Source organism: Nyctibius grandis, chromosome 24 (assembly GCF_013368605.1).
Source record: "Nyctibius grandis isolate bNycGra1 chromosome 24, bNycGra1.pri, whole genome shotgun sequence".
In the NCBI taxonomy this organism is placed as follows: Eukaryota; Metazoa; Chordata; class Aves; order Nyctibiiformes; family Nyctibiidae; genus Nyctibius; species Nyctibius grandis.
The window spans coordinates 2,903,005-2,924,966 of record NC_090681.1 but is presented as its reverse complement, the minus strand read 5'-3'; the positions used below and the strand labels follow the sequence as shown (position 1 = coordinate 2,924,966).

The 21,962-nt window shown below is 43.0% G+C and overlaps 2 protein-coding genes across 2 annotated transcripts; both read left to right on the top strand.

Annotated features, from left to right (window-relative positions):
• The first annotated feature begins 547 nt into the window (after nt 1-547).
• IFNLR1 (interferon lambda receptor 1) lies at nt 548-5,533 on the top strand. The gene is made up of 7 exons (XM_068418019.1): nt 548-626; nt 1,300-1,423; nt 1,678-1,859; nt 2,274-2,416; nt 2,816-2,972; nt 3,513-3,637; nt 3,864-5,533. The coding sequence occupies exons 1-7, from the start codon at nt 569-571 to the stop codon at nt 4,782-4,784; spliced, it is 1,710 nt and encodes a 569-aa protein (XP_068274120.1). The 5' UTR covers nt 548-568; the 3' UTR covers nt 4,785-5,533.
• A 3,455-nt stretch (nt 5,534-8,988) lies between these two features.
• Nucleotides 8,989-14,746, top strand: IL22RA1 (interleukin 22 receptor subunit alpha 1). The gene is made up of 7 exons (XM_068418046.1): nt 8,989-9,031; nt 10,534-10,666; nt 11,389-11,570; nt 12,160-12,344; nt 12,560-12,695; nt 12,944-13,065; nt 13,718-14,746. Exons 1-7 carry the CDS (start codon nt 8,989-8,991, stop codon nt 14,744-14,746), a joined length of 1,830 nt encoding a protein of 609 aa, XP_068274147.1.
• The last annotated feature ends 7,216 nt before the right edge of the window (nt 14,747-21,962 follow it).

Below are 21,962 nucleotides of genomic sequence, written 5' to 3'. Positions count from 1 at the left end.
TGTAAAGTGGAGTAATTCCCTAACTTCTGAAAAACACTCTGAACCTGGTAGCCTAAATTAAGAGAAAATCCTTTATCTCTTGTAAACATAAGATTATCATAATATCACACACTACTGATTGATTACTGGGTTTTATTATTGCTAGGTTTTTATCAGATGTCTCACGCAGTAAACCCTTATTTGATTTCTACTAATACTTCAGAGCCACATAGGTAAATTCCAAAGGTTAATTTTTTAATGAGGTGCCTCACAAGATAAGGCTCACACTGTTATAATGTGTTCCTTTTGCACGTAGCCTCTGAGAGAGATCGGTTATGTTACACTGGAGGGCGCAGTACTGCAATCTATACAATATTTTCATCAAAAGCACGTTCAGATCTGCTCCTTCCCCAGTCCCGTGTGCTGTGATATATCTGGGCCGTACCAGGAAGTGAGGCTGTGCGTGTGCGTGCGGCTCATTACCAGCGTGCTCCTCCGTAATTCATACAACTTAATACGAGAAAACAACATGATGAAAAAGTAGCAAGAAAAGAAATATATATTACAAGTGGAAAAGTTCTGCTTCGGCATGTCTACCTGGAGAGTCGGGGTCCTGATGGCACTGTGCTTCCTGCGGCAGACTAGAGGTACAGTACAGCTCTTTTTGTTACTTTTCATTTCACTGTGCTGTGTGGCTTTGCTTGTAGTATGAAAGACACACAGAGGTAAATTTTAAGCAGTTTAAATGGGAATTATTCACATAAAGTGAAATATTCCACTGTACAGAAATGGCAATTTAAAATCTGTCTCTAGAATGTGTCTTGTTGAAGGCTGGCGATGTACACATTTACCTACCAGAAACAGCAAGCACCAGGAAAGCACAAGTGGCAGGCCTGTGTGCTGCACCTCGCTGCCTTCACGGCAGGATCTGCCTTTGAAGAACTGGGATGGAATGAGGGTGTGAGCCAGCTGGGTCTGCCTCGTCCAGGGGCTCGGAGGTGGGAGAGCAAGGGAGTCAGGCTGGAGTTTGTGGGGTTGTAAACCAGGTCACAGGGAAATCCAGTGAGACCACGGGGGAATTGGATGTTTCACGTAAATTTAGGTCCTAATTCTAAAAGCTGTTGAGATGAAGATGTTTTATAAGAGATGAGGAAAACATAACTACATCACAGACATACCTGCTTCCACAGCCAATTTCCAGTCTCAAATGAGCTGAGCTGCTCTGCCCCAAATTTTGAAACCACCTTGGTCAAAACCAGGTGATATTTCCTATCCTCAAAGATATTTTTAATTGTTCACATAATTTTCCCTTTCAATCAGGTCATGTTCGACCTCCCCCTCCTCAAAATGTTACACTGCTGTCAAAGGATTTTGACATGATTTTGACATGGACTCCAGGAGAAGGCTCTCCACCAGATGTGACGTACACAGTGAGGTATGAAAGGTAAGCGCTTACAAAGGATGTCTGATTGAAGGTATGGCACAGGGCAAACCTCTGTGCACGTATATTAATCAGTGTCTTTACAATCAGTCACCTGGCTGCATCCTTTCACCAAAACCAATCTTTAATTGTCTGGAAAGTGCTCAAAACTCTGAGCAAGCTTCAGTACCCATCCTCCAAAACACTTCCTTCTCTTGCTCTATAAATTATAACAAACCAGCATGTTTAATATTATGCTATGCTTGTTTCTCTTTTAGCCAGGAACGCATGGACAAATGGATAAAGGTTCCTCATTGCAAAAATATTAACAGAACCTCTTGCAATCTGACTTGTGCGCTTCCAAACTTCTTTGTTAAAGTCCGGGCTCGAGTAAAAACTGTTTCTGGACAATTCTCGTCTCCATGGGTAGAATCACAATTCAAGGAATATCATTTGGATGGTGAGTGTCTGTTAGGTTACAGCCTGGGTGAAAGGACATCCCAACAAGAGTGTTGGCATGAGCAAATGGGTAGACCACACACCACAGAAAGAGAAACAGTAACAAGCAGCTTTATGAATGACAGAGATTTGAGTGAGCACAAACAACAAAGAGCCATAATCATTTGAAAATAAAATTTGTAGCAAGTGTCAGAATTTGTTCATCAATACTCTAGGTGAACAAACTGGCTTTAAGCTTTCCACATACCAGCAGGGATATGAGAGATAAAGAAGAGGTATTCCTTTACCTTCCTCCTTCCTTCATGTCTAACCCAAAATAACAGTTGGAAGCATAGACCACTCACAGAAAAGCATTACTTCTGTGAAGCTAAGACACAAGCAAGCACTGTTCTTATGTCTGGTCACTCAATTACAGTGGAACTGGCTCCCCCAGTGCTAAACGTGGATGTCAAGGAGAACTTAATCCATGTGAATGCCTCCTTCCCTTTGGCCACCTGTGTGGAGAGTTTACCTTGGATGTACGACTTGGACCTTTGGGAAGCTGGATCTGAAAATAAGGTCAGTAAAAGTCAGTAGATGAAACAGAGGAATGATGCACAGCTTGAAACTTCTGGACAGGGAGGGACTGGATCTGTGGCCTGGAGAAAATGAAGCGGCTAAACCCAAGTTAAACCAAAGTGAGAGAAAAAAAGTAAATGTGCGTGTGTGCATCCTTATTTTCTTGGTAGTTCCCTATTTTTATGAGGAAGATGTGATGGGGAGGCTACACTATAGTCAGTATAATAGGGCAATCTCTGGTTTAAAACAAGTAGTTCAGGTACCGCTAACAGCATGCCATGGCAGCACAGAGCCACACAACATGATGAAGAGAATCATGGGCTAAAAAGGTAGAGAAACGCCACCAAAATAATGAAAGAATCATCTTTCCAACCCTCTGTTCTTTTTGTTTCTAAACAGAAGCAATACGAAGGTATCTTTAGGAAGAAAACAATGACTATTGACACCACTGCATTTAGAGGAAACTACTGTTTAAGTGCCAGATCTTCCTTCCAAAGCATTGACTTCAAGCACAGCAAATTCTCCCAACCAGTGTGTGTGCTATTAAACAACAAAGGTATGGCCCTGCTGAGAAAATGGTGTGGTGAGCCATCAAACGGGATTAGGGCAAGTCAAAGATTTCCACCAAAATTAGCTTTTCAACAAAAAAAAAGTGGGCTTCCTGTTAAACGGCCTAGCCGGATTTCTAGTGAAAGGTTCCTGCTTTCTGTAGAAACATTTTCATTAAAAAAATCCAACCCTGAAATATTTCCTGAAAATCCTGAAATACTGTACTTGAGTTATGCTCACAATGAAATTTTGGGAATATTCAAATTTATCCTGAAAAAATATGTGAATAAAGCGTCATTTTTTACCTGCACCAAGTAAGGCACTGGCTGGTATCAACATTCATTTCTGTCTGTGACTCTGACTTAGAGTCTGATCTTAGGCAAGTCTGATCTGTTATCCTTTCTCCCAAAAAAACATCTTTCTCTGTAAAATAAGAATCTTGAGGCTAATATTTTCTGAGATTTCTGAAAGAAAAGCTGAGTATAAGAGCCCATTATTAGTATAAAATATACCACCAGCAGGAGATTATTTTTGTCTTTTTCAGCAGTGGAATGGAAGTTCCCATTTTCTGCCACGACCCCTGTGTTTGTCCTTTCCATCCTTCTGGCAAGTGTCTTCATCATCTGCTTGCTGAAAGAAGATGCTAAGCACAAGAAGATGCCTCATGCTTTGGTATGGCCCAAATGCTAAGGTCCCCTCCTGACTCCAAGTCTTGCTGATTTTCAGAGGGTAACTGGGGAGGAGTGGGAGAGTTGCTTGGGCTCTGCACCTCTCAGTTTTGCATTCATAAGTCCCATTATAAGTAAGCTTTGATCCTGGCATGTTCTATATCCAAACTTTTCTTTAAAAAACATCACTAACTCATTGATCTGTGTGTCTTGTTTCTTTTCCCTGGTAGGATTTCTCTCATTTAAAAGCTGCCGGACCAGCCTTTTACTGTGAGCCCAGTGAAAAGGAATTCTTCAGGGACTATCTTATCTGCACAGAGAAGCCACTGTCACAAAGGAAGACAAACAAAACTTTAGCAAGAAATGACCTAGCATGGACAGCTTCTTTCCTCTCGTCATCATCATCATCAGAAGAAGAACAGGAGGAGGAAGAGGAAGAAGACAGCAGTACTTTCATCCCATACACTGAAATGCTTCAGTTTCCAAAGAGACATCTCAGCTGTCAACCATCCAGAACAGCTCAGGGGGAAACTAGCTTGGACTCCAGATCTGGAGGTCTCTCTGTGGATAGTGAATCTGTGCTTGACTTAAGTACCTTGGGTTTCTCGTTCTTTCCAATGAGAAAGAATGAGGTGGACACCTCAGGATCCCAAGGAAATGAGAAGGCATCCCTTACTCACCGTTCCTCTTTGGGAAGAGTATCCCTCACTGATGTGAGACTCCCAGGTCCCAGGGAACATGAACAGCATGATACAGACAGGGATGAATGCCTGGAAATGACCCCTGTTCAAACACTGATGGAGGGGATTTGTGCCCGACTGCCAGCCGATGAGCACCACCCGCATAGGAAGGCTCATCATTTCACCAAGTATTACCAGAAACCAACAGTTGATCCGCATGTTCAGATAGGTGAGATACCACAACTCAGTGAGGATCCCAGCACCGAGCTGCTCATTTCCTTTCAGACATTACAGGTGGCGGAAGATGAAGGTATTGCAAGTGACTGTGACAGCGATAACTTTACCGAAGGGACATCTCCTGAATCCACAGTGCTAAGTGATGCATTTGAAACTTCAAATATGGAGGAGAAATATGATCACAAGTTTAAATTCAAAGGCTACGAGCACACATATTACATGGGAAGGAGCTAGAGTAACCTAGCAGTTCTGTGGCGTGCCCGGAAAATGCTAGAGAGCTCCAGGTATCCAGGCAAGGACACCTAAACAAGAACAAGGACAAATAACTGATAGTGGTGCTTTTTGCATTTATTCACCTAGACAGAGTTTTTTCTACTGCTGCCTGGGCTATCAAGGATATGGCTTTAGGGACACAAAAGGTTAATTTTTAGTGCTGTGTAACTAGTGTACATTCACTATCCCTCTGTACAAGTACACCTGCGATAAGGTATTAGGGCTCTGGTATGAGGCACACTATTTGAAGCCAGCCAGGGGCGAGGCGTGCAGTGATGTGATACCTCATGTAGGTATCACACAGCAAGCACGCACTGCCTTGTGTTCACCTGTGACTTCAGAGCAAGGTAACTTTTACATGTGATTTATGAAAGGCAAAAACACCTCTGAGACAGTAAAAACACAACCCAGACCTGTGTGAAACCATCACCTGGGTTTTGAAAACACAGAGTATTGTGCCTGCACGTTGGTTTTGAGCCAGGATGAACTGCTAACATTATCTTTGCTTCTCTGTAACTGCAAAACTGCACCCCTGCTCAGCTGGAAGTACCTTACAGAGACACTTAACAACCTTTTCTTTTTGTGGGATGAAAAGCTCTCCACCTCAACCTACAGAGATCACCTTCTGTGCTTCAACAGAGTGAACTGAAGTCAATGTGATAAACGTGCAGCATGTTTGTTTATTTATTTATTTTTTGTTTTATACAAATATTGACGCTGAAATTCCCCCTGCTGTGCAGAATGTCTGAGAGCTGCTTTATGCAGAGGCAATAATATTTTGATATATAACTCCATGTGTGTGCGTTTTTATGTTTCCCAGAACTACAAAGGGTGACTGCAGCTCATCCTGGAAAACATCACATTTTGAAACAGGACTCAGTCATGGGCTTCCCATTCCTAATGCTTTGGTTTGAGTGGAATCTGATGAGACTTCCCAGCCAGGTCTCCCTCTGAGTCACTGAACGACCAGGACTGTGACCATCTCTCTGAGCAAAGAATCAAATCAGAAGTCCACCAGCAAAAGGCACAAGGCCTCCCTTGACTGGGCAATACTGACCTTTTCAGTGTATTTTTAATTTGTGCTCTTCACATGTCACAGAAACATACTCTCCCCTTTTATTCCAATAAAAGGACATGCGGAAAAGCAAAGCATTAAAAGAAAGAGAGAGACACACAATAGCTGTTCTCTGCATTCAGAGTTGTCTCAGATGAGGGAACGGTGTTGATGGAGGATATTAAAGTTGACATCTTCAGAGAATCAGGAGAACAACATCAGAAAGAGCTAGGGGGTGATAGGAGGGGTTGGGAACTGCTTTGAAAGAGGAAAGCAACATGTACTAATTAAGGACCGAATTAAAGTAAAAAGGGGAGGTGGGAGAAAAGATTCATCAACTAGAATTTTCCTTTTTTTTTCTTACCTGTCCTCTGCAAAGTGTCCTTAGGTACATCCTGCATTGTGAGCCATCCTGTTCATTTAGAAAGATATAGATCATCCAAATACAATCACCACCCATCTTCTTGTGCAATCAAGGAAAAACCCCCAGGCTTTGAGTTACAGGAAGCTCTGAAGTTGTGTAACGTCTACAAAATTATTTTGACATGTCACAGCTCTGCAAGCAGGGCCTGGGATCCCTTCTTTGTCTTGTCCAGCTTTTCTCAGGATGGAAGCTGGGGGAAAGGCTGCAGGCCAGGGGAGCTGTACTGGTGGAGGCAGCATCCCACTCCTCCATGTTTTCTTTCAGCAGGGCTTGAGACCTGCTTTCCACTGCAGAAGTGTCAGGGGCGGCCAGAGCACAGTGCTCCCTCGTCCAGAGCAATCGGTCCGTATCTTACACCTTACTTAACAATTGTAGCTGTGTAATGAGAAAAGCAGCTCTCCTCTCTCACTAGAAAAGGTATGACCCAGTCAACCAAAAAACCTGGACATTGCTCACCTACTGGAAAAGTGCAGGAGCTGGAATCAAACCTCCTACATCCCTGGATCAGCAGTCACTAAGCTTCATGCAGTCCTCACAGAGTGGGGCTCTGCAGCCTGGGCCCTGCAGCAGCTCAGAGGAGATAACCACCTTGGTCTTTTTGGCCTTAATCTACTATCTTCACAAATCTCTGGCATGCAAGATTTTTCTCCTCTTTCCCCAGCTGTGCCAAGTTATAAGCAGAGTTCCACAGAAAACCTGTGTTACAAACATCTCAGTCTGTTTTTGTCCTTAGGAACTAACTTCTGACACAGGCTCAGGGTCTACAGTTTGCAAGTTGAAAGCCAAGTGTTTAATTTTAAACTTGGAACCAGACTTTTGGAGATCTTCAGGTACCTAAAGATTCAGAGAGGTGTCTCCTGGGCTATTCAAAAGGTAACATCTCTCTAGAAATAAGGGCAGAAATAAAGTTTGAAGTTATATTCTCAAAACTAAAGCCTCAGGTGCACTACAGTTTCCCTCACCTCTGCCCCATCATGGGTCATCACACAGCAGAAGCATGAGGCAGTGATGTGAGGGAAGGAAAAAAATGGAAATACTTTAGCAAGCTATTCAGGAAACACCCTAACGAAGAGTTGCACTTAATTAGACGTAGGCCATACTGGTGGATAGGTGTGTCTTGTTTAATAAACCTGTGAGACTTCTGCATTTGTCCAAGTGAGATGAGAAAGACAAAACAACAGCTATGCATCAGTGGCATGGTTTGAAGCATACAGCCCTGTTAGTATCAAAGCAGAGCAGGGAATAGAAACAGCTTCAGGAACAGAAAATCCATGAGGTGAAGAGGTAAGCAGAAGGGGAAGTCATTTCTATCACATGTTTGGCCACAAGGATAGAATACTGGAAGCAGTGTGCTCTCAGCTTCGGAGCACACATGGTTTGTATTTTGATTAAATTGGCTGCAGGTGTGATGTTGCTTATGAGACTCATTTGTAATAATAAGAAAAAAATCTAGCATTTAGTAGCTTTAAATAGGCTTTAGACAATGTCAGAGTACTGCTCACAAGGAATTTCAAAAAATTCATAATTTCAAAAAATTCAAAAGCAGCAGCTAAAGGAGCTTCCTAAGCCTTGGATGCAGGCTGTATGTGTGAAGCTTTCTCCGCTTAGGACATCTTGGGTAAAATAAGCAGCAGGCAGCTGTACCAGCTCTTCAGATGTTATACACATCTGGTGGTTCTAAATCCGCTTCTCCTGGAGACAGGCAATTGTTTTTCACTTTTGACCAAAGAAGGAAACGTCTCTCCCTCTTCTGAGAAAAGCCTGAAAACGTAACTTAACACCACCCTAAAAAACTAAGAACGCTATGGAAAAGGAACTATATGTCTGCCTGGTTTAGATTTCTTACGAACTCCCAGTCCCCACCATATGGCATTCATGATACCCAGAACAGAGCCTTATATTGTAAGCGGCCACAAAAATAACCTGGAGGTCTACAGCAGCATCTGAGAAAAGACGTAGGACAGCACATGCTCCTCCTACGGCAAGGCTACCTCCTGTCTACACAGAGGAGAGAACCTCTGCAGCCACCTGGTAGTGCGGGGTCATGGCGGGCTTGGGGAGCTCGTGCTCTGCCCGGTGTGCTGCAGGGCTACATGCTACTCATTTGGCTCCCATCCAAGGCCAGTATGAACAATAGAAGAGCTTAAAAACTAGTGATCTGGCTGACTTTCATTTTCAGAAAGTATTCAAAGGTATTTCTTAAGGAAATAAGTTGTCTTGCTTGCAGCAGTTATAAAATCAGCTAGGTGCACAGCACTAAGTTTTAATTTCTAGAGTTTTAACAAGTCAAAGTTACCCAACCAGAAAAGCAAGCCCCAAAACTGAGAAACCCCAGTGAGGGCTTTCAGGCAGGAAGCTCTTTATCGGCAAAATAGTATTTGGCTCTCTTTCAAGAGCTGGGGATTTTCTAAGCCTCTGGCTTGTGCACCTTTGTACAGTTAGGTGTGCATACTCCGACGGGGAGAGGTGCTCCTGTTGTCACTCTTACCTTCTCTCTTACACATGCGCACAGATCTTTAGCTGGTGATCTCAGATCCGAATGCAGGCGGGATAGTAGCTCTGCAGCCTGTTACTGAGCAACAAATCCAACCTGGCCTCACCAACAAGAATTTAGCTCTTGTAAAAGGTGATTCACCTGCACACAGGATCAGCCGCCTGCTCTCCCAGCCCAGCTTGCATAGTTATTCATGAAGCAATTTCTGATCGTCTTGGCTGTATTTTCAGTGGTCGGTAAGTCCTGCCTTCTCCTTTCCTATCCCTGATAGTGGTTGTTCCTCTTTGATCCTGTAGTATGGGAGGTAGTTCAATCATGTTTACTGAAATAAGACCTAGAGAATGAGCTGTTGTCTGAGGTTGTTCAAAAGCTCTTTTCTGTGTTGCTCCCTCCCTTTAATATTTTCAAAGTACGGTTGGTGTGCTCAGTGCTTTAAGGATTAGCAAGGAGAAGAAAAGATCCCTTCACTTCAAAGCGTTTGCCACTGAAGTGTTACAACCCAGATCCTACAGGAGTAAAGGACGTTCATTCACTTCAGGGGGCTTTGGATCAGTCCCCCTGTGTCTTAAGCGGAGACGCAAATGAATACAAGAACAGCCCTGATTTTAGAAGAGGTACAAACTAATAATGTATCCCTAAAAGCCATTTAATCCTACTCCAGATGTGGCAAACACACTCCTGGGTGAATAAAGGATAAATTTGCTGTTTTAAAATGTCAGCTTTTCAGCAAGCAACCTCATCATTCATCTGCTCTTGTGTCCGTGATCTTATACTGTAAGGAAGGCGCCTTCAGAAACTGCTAAAACAGAGGGACTTTCACACTGTGAAATATCCTGGTTCTTCCCTGCCCACGCTTGACCGTGCTTGTGTTACGCTGCTTTGCATAACTGTGTATTAGTGTGGATAAATGTGGGAAGATGGAGATTTCCTGTTTCTGAGATGATCGGGGTATTGGTGGCTCAGTTTTCATGGTGCTCTGGCAGGGAAACCCACCCACTTTATACCGACTGCTGCATTTCTGCCTTGCCAGGAAGGCTTTGCTGCAGGTGGATCAGGGTTGTATTCTGCTCTACAGAGGCAGCTCAGACCAGGGGCATGTTTGTCATTTCTGTTTACCAAAGCCAGAACCCATCCGCCATGGGTAAGAGGCACAGGGCTCAGAGAGAGGGAGCTGGGTGAGTTGTTTGCCTGCACCCCGGCACACCCAGATCAGAGTCCAGGCATCAGGTCTTTGCGTGTCGCTCTGTACAATCAGTCCTCATCCAATAACACATGGAGCACGAGAGGTTAATGGCAGTCACATCACCTTCAGTGATGTAAAACTGATCTCACCATATCACCTCCCTGAGTCTGGGCAGAAAGCAGAGACATTCATAGACATGAATCTAGCCTTGAAAACAGGTGGTTGTTCCTACTTTTCCAGCCATTTAATTGCTTTAAAAAGAAACCTGATAAGGAACTCAACGATTCGCTTTCTGACTTTGACTTTTTGAGTCTTTTGGCAAAATTTCCTGACTTACATTTCTTTGGGATGAACCCACAATCGCTTATCCGGTGATGTGTGCACGGTTTGAACTCCTGCTCTGTTCAAGCTTCTGCTTTGCAGCCCATCTCTAGCGGGAAGCGGCATACCTGATATTTTGGTTCATTAAAAGGCCGAGCAGCATTGGACCCATATTCATGCGAGGGCTGAGATGCCAGAATATGCATTTTAATACTAGTTTCTTTGCTCCCCTAGGCGTTGTGACTACAGGGAGGTCATCATGTCTGAAACATGCAGCATTTTCTTCTACAAACTTTGAGAACATCCTGACATGGGAAACTGAAGCAGATATCCCCCCTGGCACTGTATTTGATGTCCAATATAAACAGTATGTGAAGTTTGCTTCTTTTTGGAGTTCTGATGTTCTTAGGGCCCCTGTTCTCAGAGAGAGAAGGGCCAAGAAAGAAAAGTAGATTTTGCTGTTTCTGCTGCTTGTTTTACTGTTACAGAAATGATTCTGCTTAGACAAGAACTCCAGAAAGGACAGGATTATTTAAACTGGTAGACAGTGCTCAGTTAAGCTAATATTTTTACACCTTGGGTTGCCAGCTTTACTCCATTACTGGGCTACTCTTTGCCTTCAGCAACTTCCTTCTCTCTATTCTGTAGTTTCCTCACCTGTAAATACAGGTAATAGCAATTGTCTTCCTCTGGTTCAGTCACTAGAGCTAAGAGAAATCAGACCAGTGCTACACAATAGCTTTGCTGCCTTTAGGTAAGTCTGCAAACTCTGCAGCAAACTTGCATGCAATCAGTGTCAGAGCTGGGCGAAGAACCCCGGAGTCGCTGACTCACAGGACACTCCTGTGTGTGCCTTGAAATAAGCTGCACTTCCTCAAGGCGATATCCGCACAGAAGCCATCAACAGGAACGGATTAAGGGCTGTAGTCCAGGGCAAGTTTCTCTGTCATTCCATTCCCTGCCACTTGCTAATTGCAATAATGAATTTTAAAACTAAGAGTTGGCAAAACAGCCTGTTTGGATCGTTCTGGAGAAGGGTTGTATTGCATCTGTTCTACCAGACAGACTAAAAGCTTTTTTTGTCCTAAGGTATGGAGAAAAATCCTGGCTTAACAAGCGTGAGTGCCAGAGTATCACACAGCCTTTCTGCAATCTCACTCGTGAAACAGAAAACTTCACGGAGCATTACTACGCCAGAGTGAGGGCCACTGGCCAGAACTACTGCTCCTCCAACTGGGTGCGCTCAGAAAGATTTGAGCCCAGAAAAGAGAGTACGTACTGCTGCTGAAATCTACTAAATCCTGGTTGCCAGGGATTCATTCCAAGTCTCACTGATGTTTAGGACAGCATTTCCTCTAATTTCAGTATTGCAAGGCTCTGTGCTTGATAGGAGGGGATTGAAGGCCTGAAGAAGGCTTGTTATTGGGCAAGGAGGCAAATACGGTCACAGAAGCTATGAAAGGTGGACTCCTGAAAATCAGGATAAGCAGCCAGACCAAGGGATACTTAATGTTCCCAACCCCTAAGTGAGCTCTACCGCAGGCATACCACATAGTCTTTGGGAGCCTCATTGGCTCTGTGTCTAAAATTTTCCCACTGCATATTTGTCAAGAATAATTGGATGTGGCATTAGCAGTGAATGATTATGAAGAGCCTTCAGATCTTTGCACAAAATAAGCTATGAAAGAGCCGTAAGTTGCTTTGATCATTAAACACTCACTTTTCATTGCAGCTTAGGGAACAGCACCCACGCTGAGGTGGTCCTGTCCCCCAGAGCCATTCTTTTCAGTTTGATGTTGTCAAGCTACGTGGCCTTGGAGGAACACTGAAAGCTGACACTGCCTGTTCTATCTTTTCTAGCTATTATTGGAGCACCAGAAGTGGAGCATATTCCTTATGTACGATCCATAAAGTTTCTCATACGGCCCCCCTATACTCCACTGAGAGGTGAGGATGGCCGCCAGCTAACCGTAGAGGACATTTCTAGCAAATTTGGTGCTGTTGATTATCACTTAACAATATTCAACCAAAGGACACACCAAAAGGTAAAGCACAACCTCAGACCACGAGCCCACTGACTTTTGTGAATCACATTTTGCATAAGATGGAGAAGGACCTCAGAGCTTATACATGATCAATGAGATTCCTGATGTAACTTTATTAGTAAATAAAACTTTATGCTGAATTTTGCAATCTGATTTGAAGAAATTGTATGCATTTAATCTGTCTAAAATACACAATTTGCCTTTATTTTAAATAGTGGACAAAGAATGAGCACAACAAAGAATTTGAAGTTTCCAACTTGGACCCAGACACTGAATATAACGGAACAGTATATATATATCTCCTCCAGAGAAGCAGCAAATCTCAAGTATTTTGGGTTAAAACACTAGCAGGTGAGGCTGTTAACTCTGCTCATTTAAAAGTCCAGCTGAGATATTGGATCCATAAAAGAGACTGATTTTCAGCTCGTATAAAATAACATAGCCTTGCTAAAGATCTTGAAGCAACACTGACCTTCCTAATTTAAAAATCTAGTCCTGTGAGACTAGACCTATAACACCATTTAGCTAATCCCATCCGGTTGTTCTAATCCAGCTCTCTGAAGCTACATTTTCCACTTGTTCTCTTCCCCACTTACCAGACCACACGTGGCTTCTCTACTGTTTCGTGGCCCTCGCGTTCTGTGCCGGGCTGGTGTTTGCTGCAATTAGCTACGTCATCTATAAATACGTCAAGCAACACAGTGCACAGCCGATGTCTTTGGTAAGTGTTCCTAAGCCATTGCAGCAAATCTTTAAAATGCTCGGGACTAGATGCATGCACTTAAATAGTATTGCTAATTGAAGAGGATGAATAAGCAGACAAGAGCATTGTCTAAGCAATCGTTGCAGACTACTGGCGGTTTAAATCTGGTCATCCTGCTGCAGGTAGAGAAAATTTGTTACAGGGAGCTGCAAAGTAAGACAGCAAAGATGCCTGCAGATTTGAAGATTCTTTGTTATTCTATTAAAGGAAATAAACTGTGTATATTGTCCCTAGAAGAGAGCAGGGCTCTATACTAACATGTTAGAACAGCTCTCAAAATCACAGACACTCAGACGTTCCCTTTCTTCTAAAATTTTCAAAAGTTTTTTAAGATTTTGGTTTCCAGTCTTTAAGTGACCCACTGGCAATTCGTTTTACATATTTTAGGATTGTGCAGTTGCCCTGATTTATAATGAGAGACATCTGTATTCCTCTGAAGGGTCATTCCGCAGGAAAAAAAACAGAGTTCTTTTCTCAACAAAGCAGATCCCTGGTGGTTGTTACTGGCTTTTACTGATAGCTCTCCAAAGAAAATTTTAAAGAATCTAAAGCAAACCTTCAAAGTCACAGCTTCTTGTTATTAAATTATTTCTATCATCTACTTCAACAGGACTTCAGAGGGATTTCATCATTCCAGCCTCTTACATTGACAGTGGAACATATTATAAAGCCCATTAATTTAACCAAACCTTCACTTCTCATCCCTGAAGTGCAGTTATCACAGATCAGCCAACATTTGGACCGAGCACTGGAGCCACCATGGTCTTTCCGTCCACCAGAAACTGCCTATCAGCAACAGACGGATGTGCCGACATTCCGGTTGCCCACTCAGCCACCCTGCTTGCCAAGCACAGCTCCATCTGGTTATGCTCCTCAAGTAGCCGAGCAAAGTGTTCCCACTGCCGCATCCAGCAAAATTCTGCCCCTAACCTACGGGCTGTGTGTCGAAGGCACAGACCATGTTGACAAGAAGAATCTGCAGCCAAACCAAATGCTAAAGGAAGTTCCTCCAGATAGTTTTCCTGGTGGAAAACTCATAACCCAGATGCCGGGCGAGAGCTGCAGCCATTGGGATTATAAAGAACAGAGGCCAAACATGGCATTGTGGGACAGCAGTGACACAGGAGAGTCAGTTCTCGTACAGGGGAGCCCTGGGCAAACACAGCAACTGCTGTTGCAGACTGACGGGATGGAAAGTAAAGCGCATGTATCCCAGCTGCCACTGTCTCTGCTGGAACAACGAGGATGCTACAGACAACAGGCAGCAGAACTGCCACTGTTACTGTCTTCAGTGAAAGCTGACACAGACTATGTTCTACAGGATGAATCGCTGTCATCTCTGTCAGCAGCCCTCCTCCTCTCAGTTGGTACTGGTGACAACTTCCCTGGAGAGAACACCACAGAGCGGTGGATGTTGCCAGATTCATTCTCACTTTCTGCAAATAAATTGCAGTTCCCAGAGACTCAAGAAACAGAAACACTAACAGCAACAAAGGAGCTAAGCTGCACAAAACTGAATAACGTTGTGTCCCAAGACACTATCTCAGACCAGGACAATGGCACTCCTCTCACTATGCTGTTCAAAGATTTGGACTTAAAAGTACTTTGGGATCAGGATGAAAACACAGAATTTTATTAGGATGACTTAATGATATTAAAATCCAGATTATGTTTGCTTGCATGAAATAGTAGCCTACCCTGCAAACAGTGCAATGCAAATAAACATAGCTGGTCCTGGATGCATTAACATGGCACAGAGCTGCCAGACTGTTTCCGCTGTTCTATCGTGGAGATAGGTACCTTTACTCATATAATTACTTCTTGGTACGCTGCAATACTGTATCTTTGCACTTAAATAATAGGCCTTTACTTCTTGTATATTCTTCAAATTTATTATGAATTGGACTACTTTAAAAGCTGAGTTAAAATTCAAGTTCAAATTCCAGATTCAGTTTACCGAAAATTTAGCAAAATTCACAACAGAAACTGTATTTGCTCTTTACCAACAGGTCCAAGATAAAGCCACCCTTTGAAGAAATTCAGGTGCAGATGTATGCAAACCTAAAAGAATTAAATGTATCATGGTACAGTAAAAGAATTAAATATATATTGGTGTTCTACCCTTGGATATACGACTTGTGCAAAACAATCGGCTACTTTCATGAAATGGACTTTGCCTTTAAAGCACTCATTGAAACTGTGGTAATAGCTCCTGATGCAGCAGTTCTGTGAAACTACATGTGCCCTGTCCTGCTGTGCTCTTTAATGCTTGTAGGAAGATAAAGCCTTTTTCATCTCTGCAACAGATTAATGCAGTCTTGGCCCAGTTCTGACATATTTCTCAGCTGCTGCTCATTTCTTTCTCTGAAATAGTCACACATTCTCTTCTTCCCTTGAAATCCCCAGGGACGAAGCAGCTAGGATCACATTCCACGTAGGCAGGAGTGTGAGGATTTACACTAATCTCAGTTCAACCCTCAATCTCAGTTCACACTAATCTCAATTCATTCACTCAGTAATCTACGAGGGAGACTAGGGAGGTCTTGTGCTGCTTCCTCCCACCCTTCGCTGACACTGTGGAGGAGGAACGTCCTCTTTGCATGATAGAGAGGAGTCTACGATTGCAGAGCCCTCCTCTGCTCCTGTTACCCACCTCAAGCTGGAATGAACCAAAACCAATGTAAACTGAGGGCCAGATTCCTTTAGCACCGCACCCTTACCAAAAGCAAGCTAAATAGTATTTATTCAGGGGACAGAGGAAAAATGAATTATTTTTCATTAAGAGGAAAGTATAGTTCAGCTTGTTGATTTCCACTGGTGTGGTGAACAAGTGTGAGTGTCTGATGACATTGGGTTTTGAGGAGAACTGAAACCATTTACAGGAATAAGCAAAGCTTTGAATGGTATGGGGAAGTACTCCCTTGAGGAGCACTGCCAGAGAAAGGCTGACCAGAAGCAAAACTCAGCTGTTCTCACCATGAATGTGCTCAGGTGTTTTCTCAGTCCAGGGAAGCTGAGGCTAAATTCCACTTGCTTTGGTGTGATTTTGCAAATAAACCGTAGTCTTTTGAAGTAAAGGGGTTTGATGATTCAACCCCGGATTAAAGGAATAGTCTTAGAAACCTTACAGGCAAAGGTTCAGCTCCTAACTCCAGCATCAACAACGAACAAAGCGCTGTGGCCATGTCATATGAGGCCACAAGGTCATAATGCCAGATGTGGTGAAGAGGTGTCATGGCACAGGGTATGAAAGGTATGGATATGTGCATGGTCTGGGCAGCCACCTGGAAGGATGTTTCCATTGTGCTAGCTTTACTTCACACCATTCAGTGTCAAAGGTTTTGTGGAGTGTCATTGGAGCCGTTTCATGTACTCTGGGTCCAAACTACACCATCAAAACCAATACACACAAACCCGCTGCAGTTCCAGGAGTTGCAGCAGCCCAGCTGTGCTGTTTCCAAGGAGTGCGATACCCCAGGGGTAACATTCTGCCCCGCTAACTCCCCCTGTGCATTTCAAGCCAGTGATGCCAATTACCTTACTCAGAGTTGCCTGTGGGTTGCATATCTTGTGTCAACAACATTCCCGGTGATGCTACTCAGGGAATAACCAAATGCCACAATGTCAACATTTTGGCTCATGTTGTGAAACATAACCCTCAGCACAGCGTCAGTATGGGCAGCGTAGTGCGGAAGGGAAGGGGGCCTTAGGAGAGCATTTGAAGATGCTGTTAAAAAATACAACATTTCCTATTTAAAAGCCTTTTCAAATCCCTCTGCAGACCCCCTGCCACAGGGTCTGATCATGTCCAGCCTTTAATAAATATATCATCTTGGTGCCCCAGGAGGAGAGATGGGAACTGAGGCGCAGAAAGCCTAGGACCAGATTTTTACAATGTATGTAGGTGCCTAAAGATGCAAAGCGTCCCACAGCTGGGATGTCGATCTCTTCTTCAGGCATCTTAAATACCTTAAAAGCTACATTGCCTTTGCCTACACTCAAAGGCAGCATACGGCAGGAATGATCTTAAAGGCTTACAACTCCATCCTGTCCTCGTCTGCTCTACCCCTGACAGCAGCAACTGTAATGAACAGGGAACGCAGTCAAGAGAGAGGCTCTGTAAGCCATGTCTTAAGGAGGTGACTGACAGCAATATTCTCAACTTCCTGCTCTGATCATGACTGAGTCAATATTTATCTTTTAGGCCTTGATATACTAAGCAGGAAGAGATTGATTCTTGTCTCATGAGTCACCACTTAAATTTAACAAGAAGATCATCCCTTCTAAAACTATTTCTCTTTTGAAAAGCTTGGAGAGAGATGTTGACGCTACTGAGCTTTATTGTAGCCGTGCAAGGAAAGTGCTCATCCATCCCCCACCAACATGTGCTGACCTTATTGCCTTCTGCTTCATTGCTTTTCATAATCAAATTGATAGCCTTGTTTGTTTCAAAATGCATCACAGCAAACAGATACAGTAGGATCTAATTATCTCATTCTCATTCCATGTAAGGACATTTTCAGATAAACAGCATGATTTCAACACTGTTTCAAAGGTCTTCGCGTGCAAGCCATCTGTATCTAACATCACACTGTTCCTCATTTATCTTGACTTTTCCAGATGAGTTTTGATAGCTCTAGATAATAAAAACTAGAAGTGCCTTGCCACAAAGGCCGTGCTTATTCCTAGGCAGATGTCACGACGATGACAGGCGAGCATTGCAGTTCCAGTTGTCACAAGGATATCAGCATAGCAGGTGGCAGCTGTAACCCTATAGCAAAGTATTACTCTTTGTCTTCTCAGCTAAATCTGGGAGCTGTCACTTAGCCGCTCCCCACACCAGCAGCCCTGCTCGTAGCTCACCAGGGATCCTCACACAGGGATGAACACATTGCTGCAGCCTGAGGCTCGCGTTCTCCCTTGTTATTTGTTTTGGCATCGAAAAGTGCCCAGTTTGAAGGGCACCAGTGATTTTTTAACAAGTCCTTTGAGGAAAATCACACTCAAGGAACAAATTAAAAGTTCCAAATTCTGGAGACGGAACAAAGCAGAGCTGAGAGGCAGCTCTGAAAGTATTAGGGACCCTGATAAAAAAGACTTTATATCTTAGCTCTGGCATCCCATTGGCCTAACAGTATTGCTATTAGTGCTGGGGAGGTATGATGCAGCAGAACTGCAGCAGCTGGATCACAGTGCTAAGCAGTGGCCTTACACTTGCTGGTTCAGAGGATTTAAAATGTCCACGTATATATTCTTTCTTCTCAGACAGATAATGAGAGCTGTGAGACATGATTATGAGATATCTTTGTAAGAAAAAGGTGACAAAAGTGGTCAGCGTCCATATGAGGAGAGCGTAAGTTAAGACTCTTCTCCTTAACACATACAACAGAGGGTTGATATGACAAAGGTGAAAGAAATTACTATTAAGCAGAATAGATGATAATTACTCATTACTTCTCATAATACAAAATTCAGGAAGGCACTCAAGTGGTCATGCAATTGTTCAAAACCCATGAAAGAAAAGTGTTCTTTCACATCAACAGCTCAGCTTATACCAAAATGTATTCAGTCATGCCTGCCCAGTAGTACCTGTTTATTGCTTGCTTAGGTATGTCTGAAACACAGCCACTACGTAAACTTAACACACAGAAGTCCTTGTAGCTCTAGTGCTGGTCCTGCCGGAGTTCAGCTTTGTTTTATTTGGATGGTGAAGCAAACAAAGGTTCTTAGAAATGGATCCTGCTGATACAGGCAGAGTGAGTCAAACTGTGCCAGATTTGATGGTGGAATTCAGTTCCACAAGGCCTTGTGGAGGCCAGGATCAGAAAGTGTTCAGAAAGGAATTAGGCAATTTAACAGGGATAGGACTATTAGAAATAATAAAGCATCGTGTCCAGCGCAGGAAAACCTACAGACCGCTCTCAAGAGACAGGGCACTGGGCTGAACAGACCTTCAGCTTCATCCAGTATGGCAATTTTATATTCTTATGTATCTTCTTTACAGACTTCTAGCGGCTGTGAGAAGCTCAATACTGACACGCTGACTCCTCAACTAATGAAATGTAGCTGGAAAACATCTGGCTCACAAACTGCTATTGCAGCCTCGGAGCTTTGCTACTTTCAAACCTTCGTTTTTCCTCTGACACCACAAAAAATATCACCCACTTCTCACACTGCTGGGAAGGGTTTATCCTGAATGCTGAAAGTGCAAGCCCATCTCAAATAAATGGACAAACAGCAGTCTCTGTTCTTTTACCCCACCCCAGGCTCTTCAGTACCACCCTGGGCAGCTGGGTATGTAAGCTCGCCCGCTATCGTGGCAGCAAGCCTTCATTTGCCTGTAACAAGGGAAGTGTAATAGTCACAGCCAACCAAAACATAAGAGCTGCTGTTAGCTGCTGAACTAATTATACACTGACATAATTTAGCTGGAGTTGGCATTCACTAAAGAGATGTCAAAGTAAATGATTTCACTCTGTTATGCAGCAGTAGCAATGTTAACCCAAGGGAAATTCCTGGAGGAGATTAAAATATTCATAATTCATTTTAGATGTTTAGTGAGCTTCTATCCTAAATGAGCAGAGGATAATCCAATACCCTGATGCCTGAATTTTGGAGGCACCTGTCTTTCCTCATATCGTTTGGCAAAAGCAATAATTTGCCTGATCTGAAAAAGAGTTTGTGATGAGTTGCCATTGCAGCAAACAGCTCCAACTGCGTAACCCCTGCATGGGTCTCCCCATTGTCATTGCGATGGCATGGTAGGATGCTATATTTAAGACTCCAAGATGGGCACTCAAACATGGGGAACATTCTTTTGGGGAGAGTCATTCTTAGTGTCATCAACAGGGAGAAGGAAAGGCTCCTTTGTCCCTTCTCTTTCATGAGGACAGGCACTCTCACTGTAGTCTTCACAGGGTGAGTTTGGTTTCTCTGTAAATAAACTACTGTTTAGAGCAAGATTTTATAAGATCTTCATAGCAGCATCAGTTATTCTGTGTGATCACTTTATTTGAATTGCACTTCAGAGATAGAGTGTGCTTCATGACTGTGTCTGCTTTAAAGTGTCATTACAGCTTTTCCAGTGGTGTTCTTATGAAAGTACTGGTTTACTTCATGTTTTCTCACGAGAATTTATTCTGGTTTACTGGTCTGTTTAGATAAAAATACATATTTGGATTAAAAAGTGTAGGTTTTAGCAGATCAGACTCTATATCTTTACAATAAACACCAGATTATAAAGCACTGAAAATTTTCCAGGGAAAAATAAAAGATATTATATAGCAAAAATTAACCTGGATCGGTAACTATTCATGAAAATGGAAACAAAGATCTGATGCCCAGTAGTCCTTCTGCAGCTGAAGTAGTCCTGAAGAGAGCAGTATTCTATGAAATTACAAAGATATTTTTTCCATAAAAGTCTGGTTTATTTTCTCTTTCTTATACTTGCCCAGATTTCTTTGTTTCTTCCAAAGTTAATGTCTACTGAGGAAATATTATCATGATAATTCTGTACTTTCATTTGCATTTTGGGCTATTTTGCATTTACCACAACAGCTCTGCTGTTCCATACAACTGTGCTTTTCTATTGACTGTTTTTTAAGAAATTTGTTCACATTAACAGAAAATTGTACTGCTAGTAAAAGCTGAGGGGGTTTGTATTTTTTATCATTTTAGGATTAGAAAGCAGTAAAACTAAAATCCAGGTACAAAATTTGCCAAGGGAAAATGTCATTAATAGAACGTGAGCTAGGGAAAGATTTACAAGTATGTTTGAACAAATATGATTCAGCAACAATTACATTTCCAAAGCTGTTTTCATAAAGTAACCTAAGCTCTTAGAACTTGAAAATCTGAACAGTTTAAGGATTGTGCTGTATGTTTCTGAACCAATTGCAGGACAGAATGAGATAAGCAGGAATACACTTCTAAAATTTACTTTTGTTTAATGCCCACTCATTAGTCAGTGCCTAAAATCAGCACGCTGCTTGTTCGCAGAGCAGAGGCTGCAGCAACAGCCTCGTCCTTTAGCAGCTAATGCAGGAGATGGATGGGAGCCAAGAGTGCTGATGTTTGCTCCCCGTGTTTCACCTGTAGGAGAGGGATTTCTGGGAAGGCTTCTCTGGTCACTCTGGGGAAAATCCTGCTGTTTACTGAGCAACTCTAAGGCTGACGTTTTGAAGGATGCTGTGTTTTCTCCATGATTTACCAACTTTTTTCCAAGACCTAAGAAGAAACAACTGATCTCTCGGGATGCCCTCAAAGGACTGGATAAAGCAACATCCTCTTAAAGTATTGAACTGTAACTGTTCTTGTCAGCAGCCCAGATACGCAGATGGGAATACAGGCTGAAGAAGTGCTCTGTTTCAGCAATGGCAACTGGAACTGGTTAGTTCCAGAAAATCCACTTGGATTTTCCAGCTACCACAGACATCAAGTGATTCCTTTGTGTTTGGTCCAGCAGCATTGCCTTATCTAACCCCTCGCACATCCAGGCAGGGTCAGAACGTGGTGTGATCACAACCTGGGTGGCAAGTCACAGGCTATTTGGCATCACAGCCACCCCTGCAATATAGTTTCCAGACTAAAAATCTGCTTATTTTCTAAACTTGTCCTCTGTATCTCATTATCTGATGTTCCATACCTTACTTTGTCCCTAATCTTCCATGTCCCTCTGATCTCCCTTTTCATGATGTTCCTCATTCGTCTGCATGCTATATTGGGGGTCTGAGCTAATGGAACGCCCTGGAAGAATATCCACCAGATTTAGAGCATAACATCAGTCCTAGGAAAACAAATCTACCCACAGATGCTGCCTACCCACTGCTCTGTTACAGCTTCAGCTGCCTTTAAAG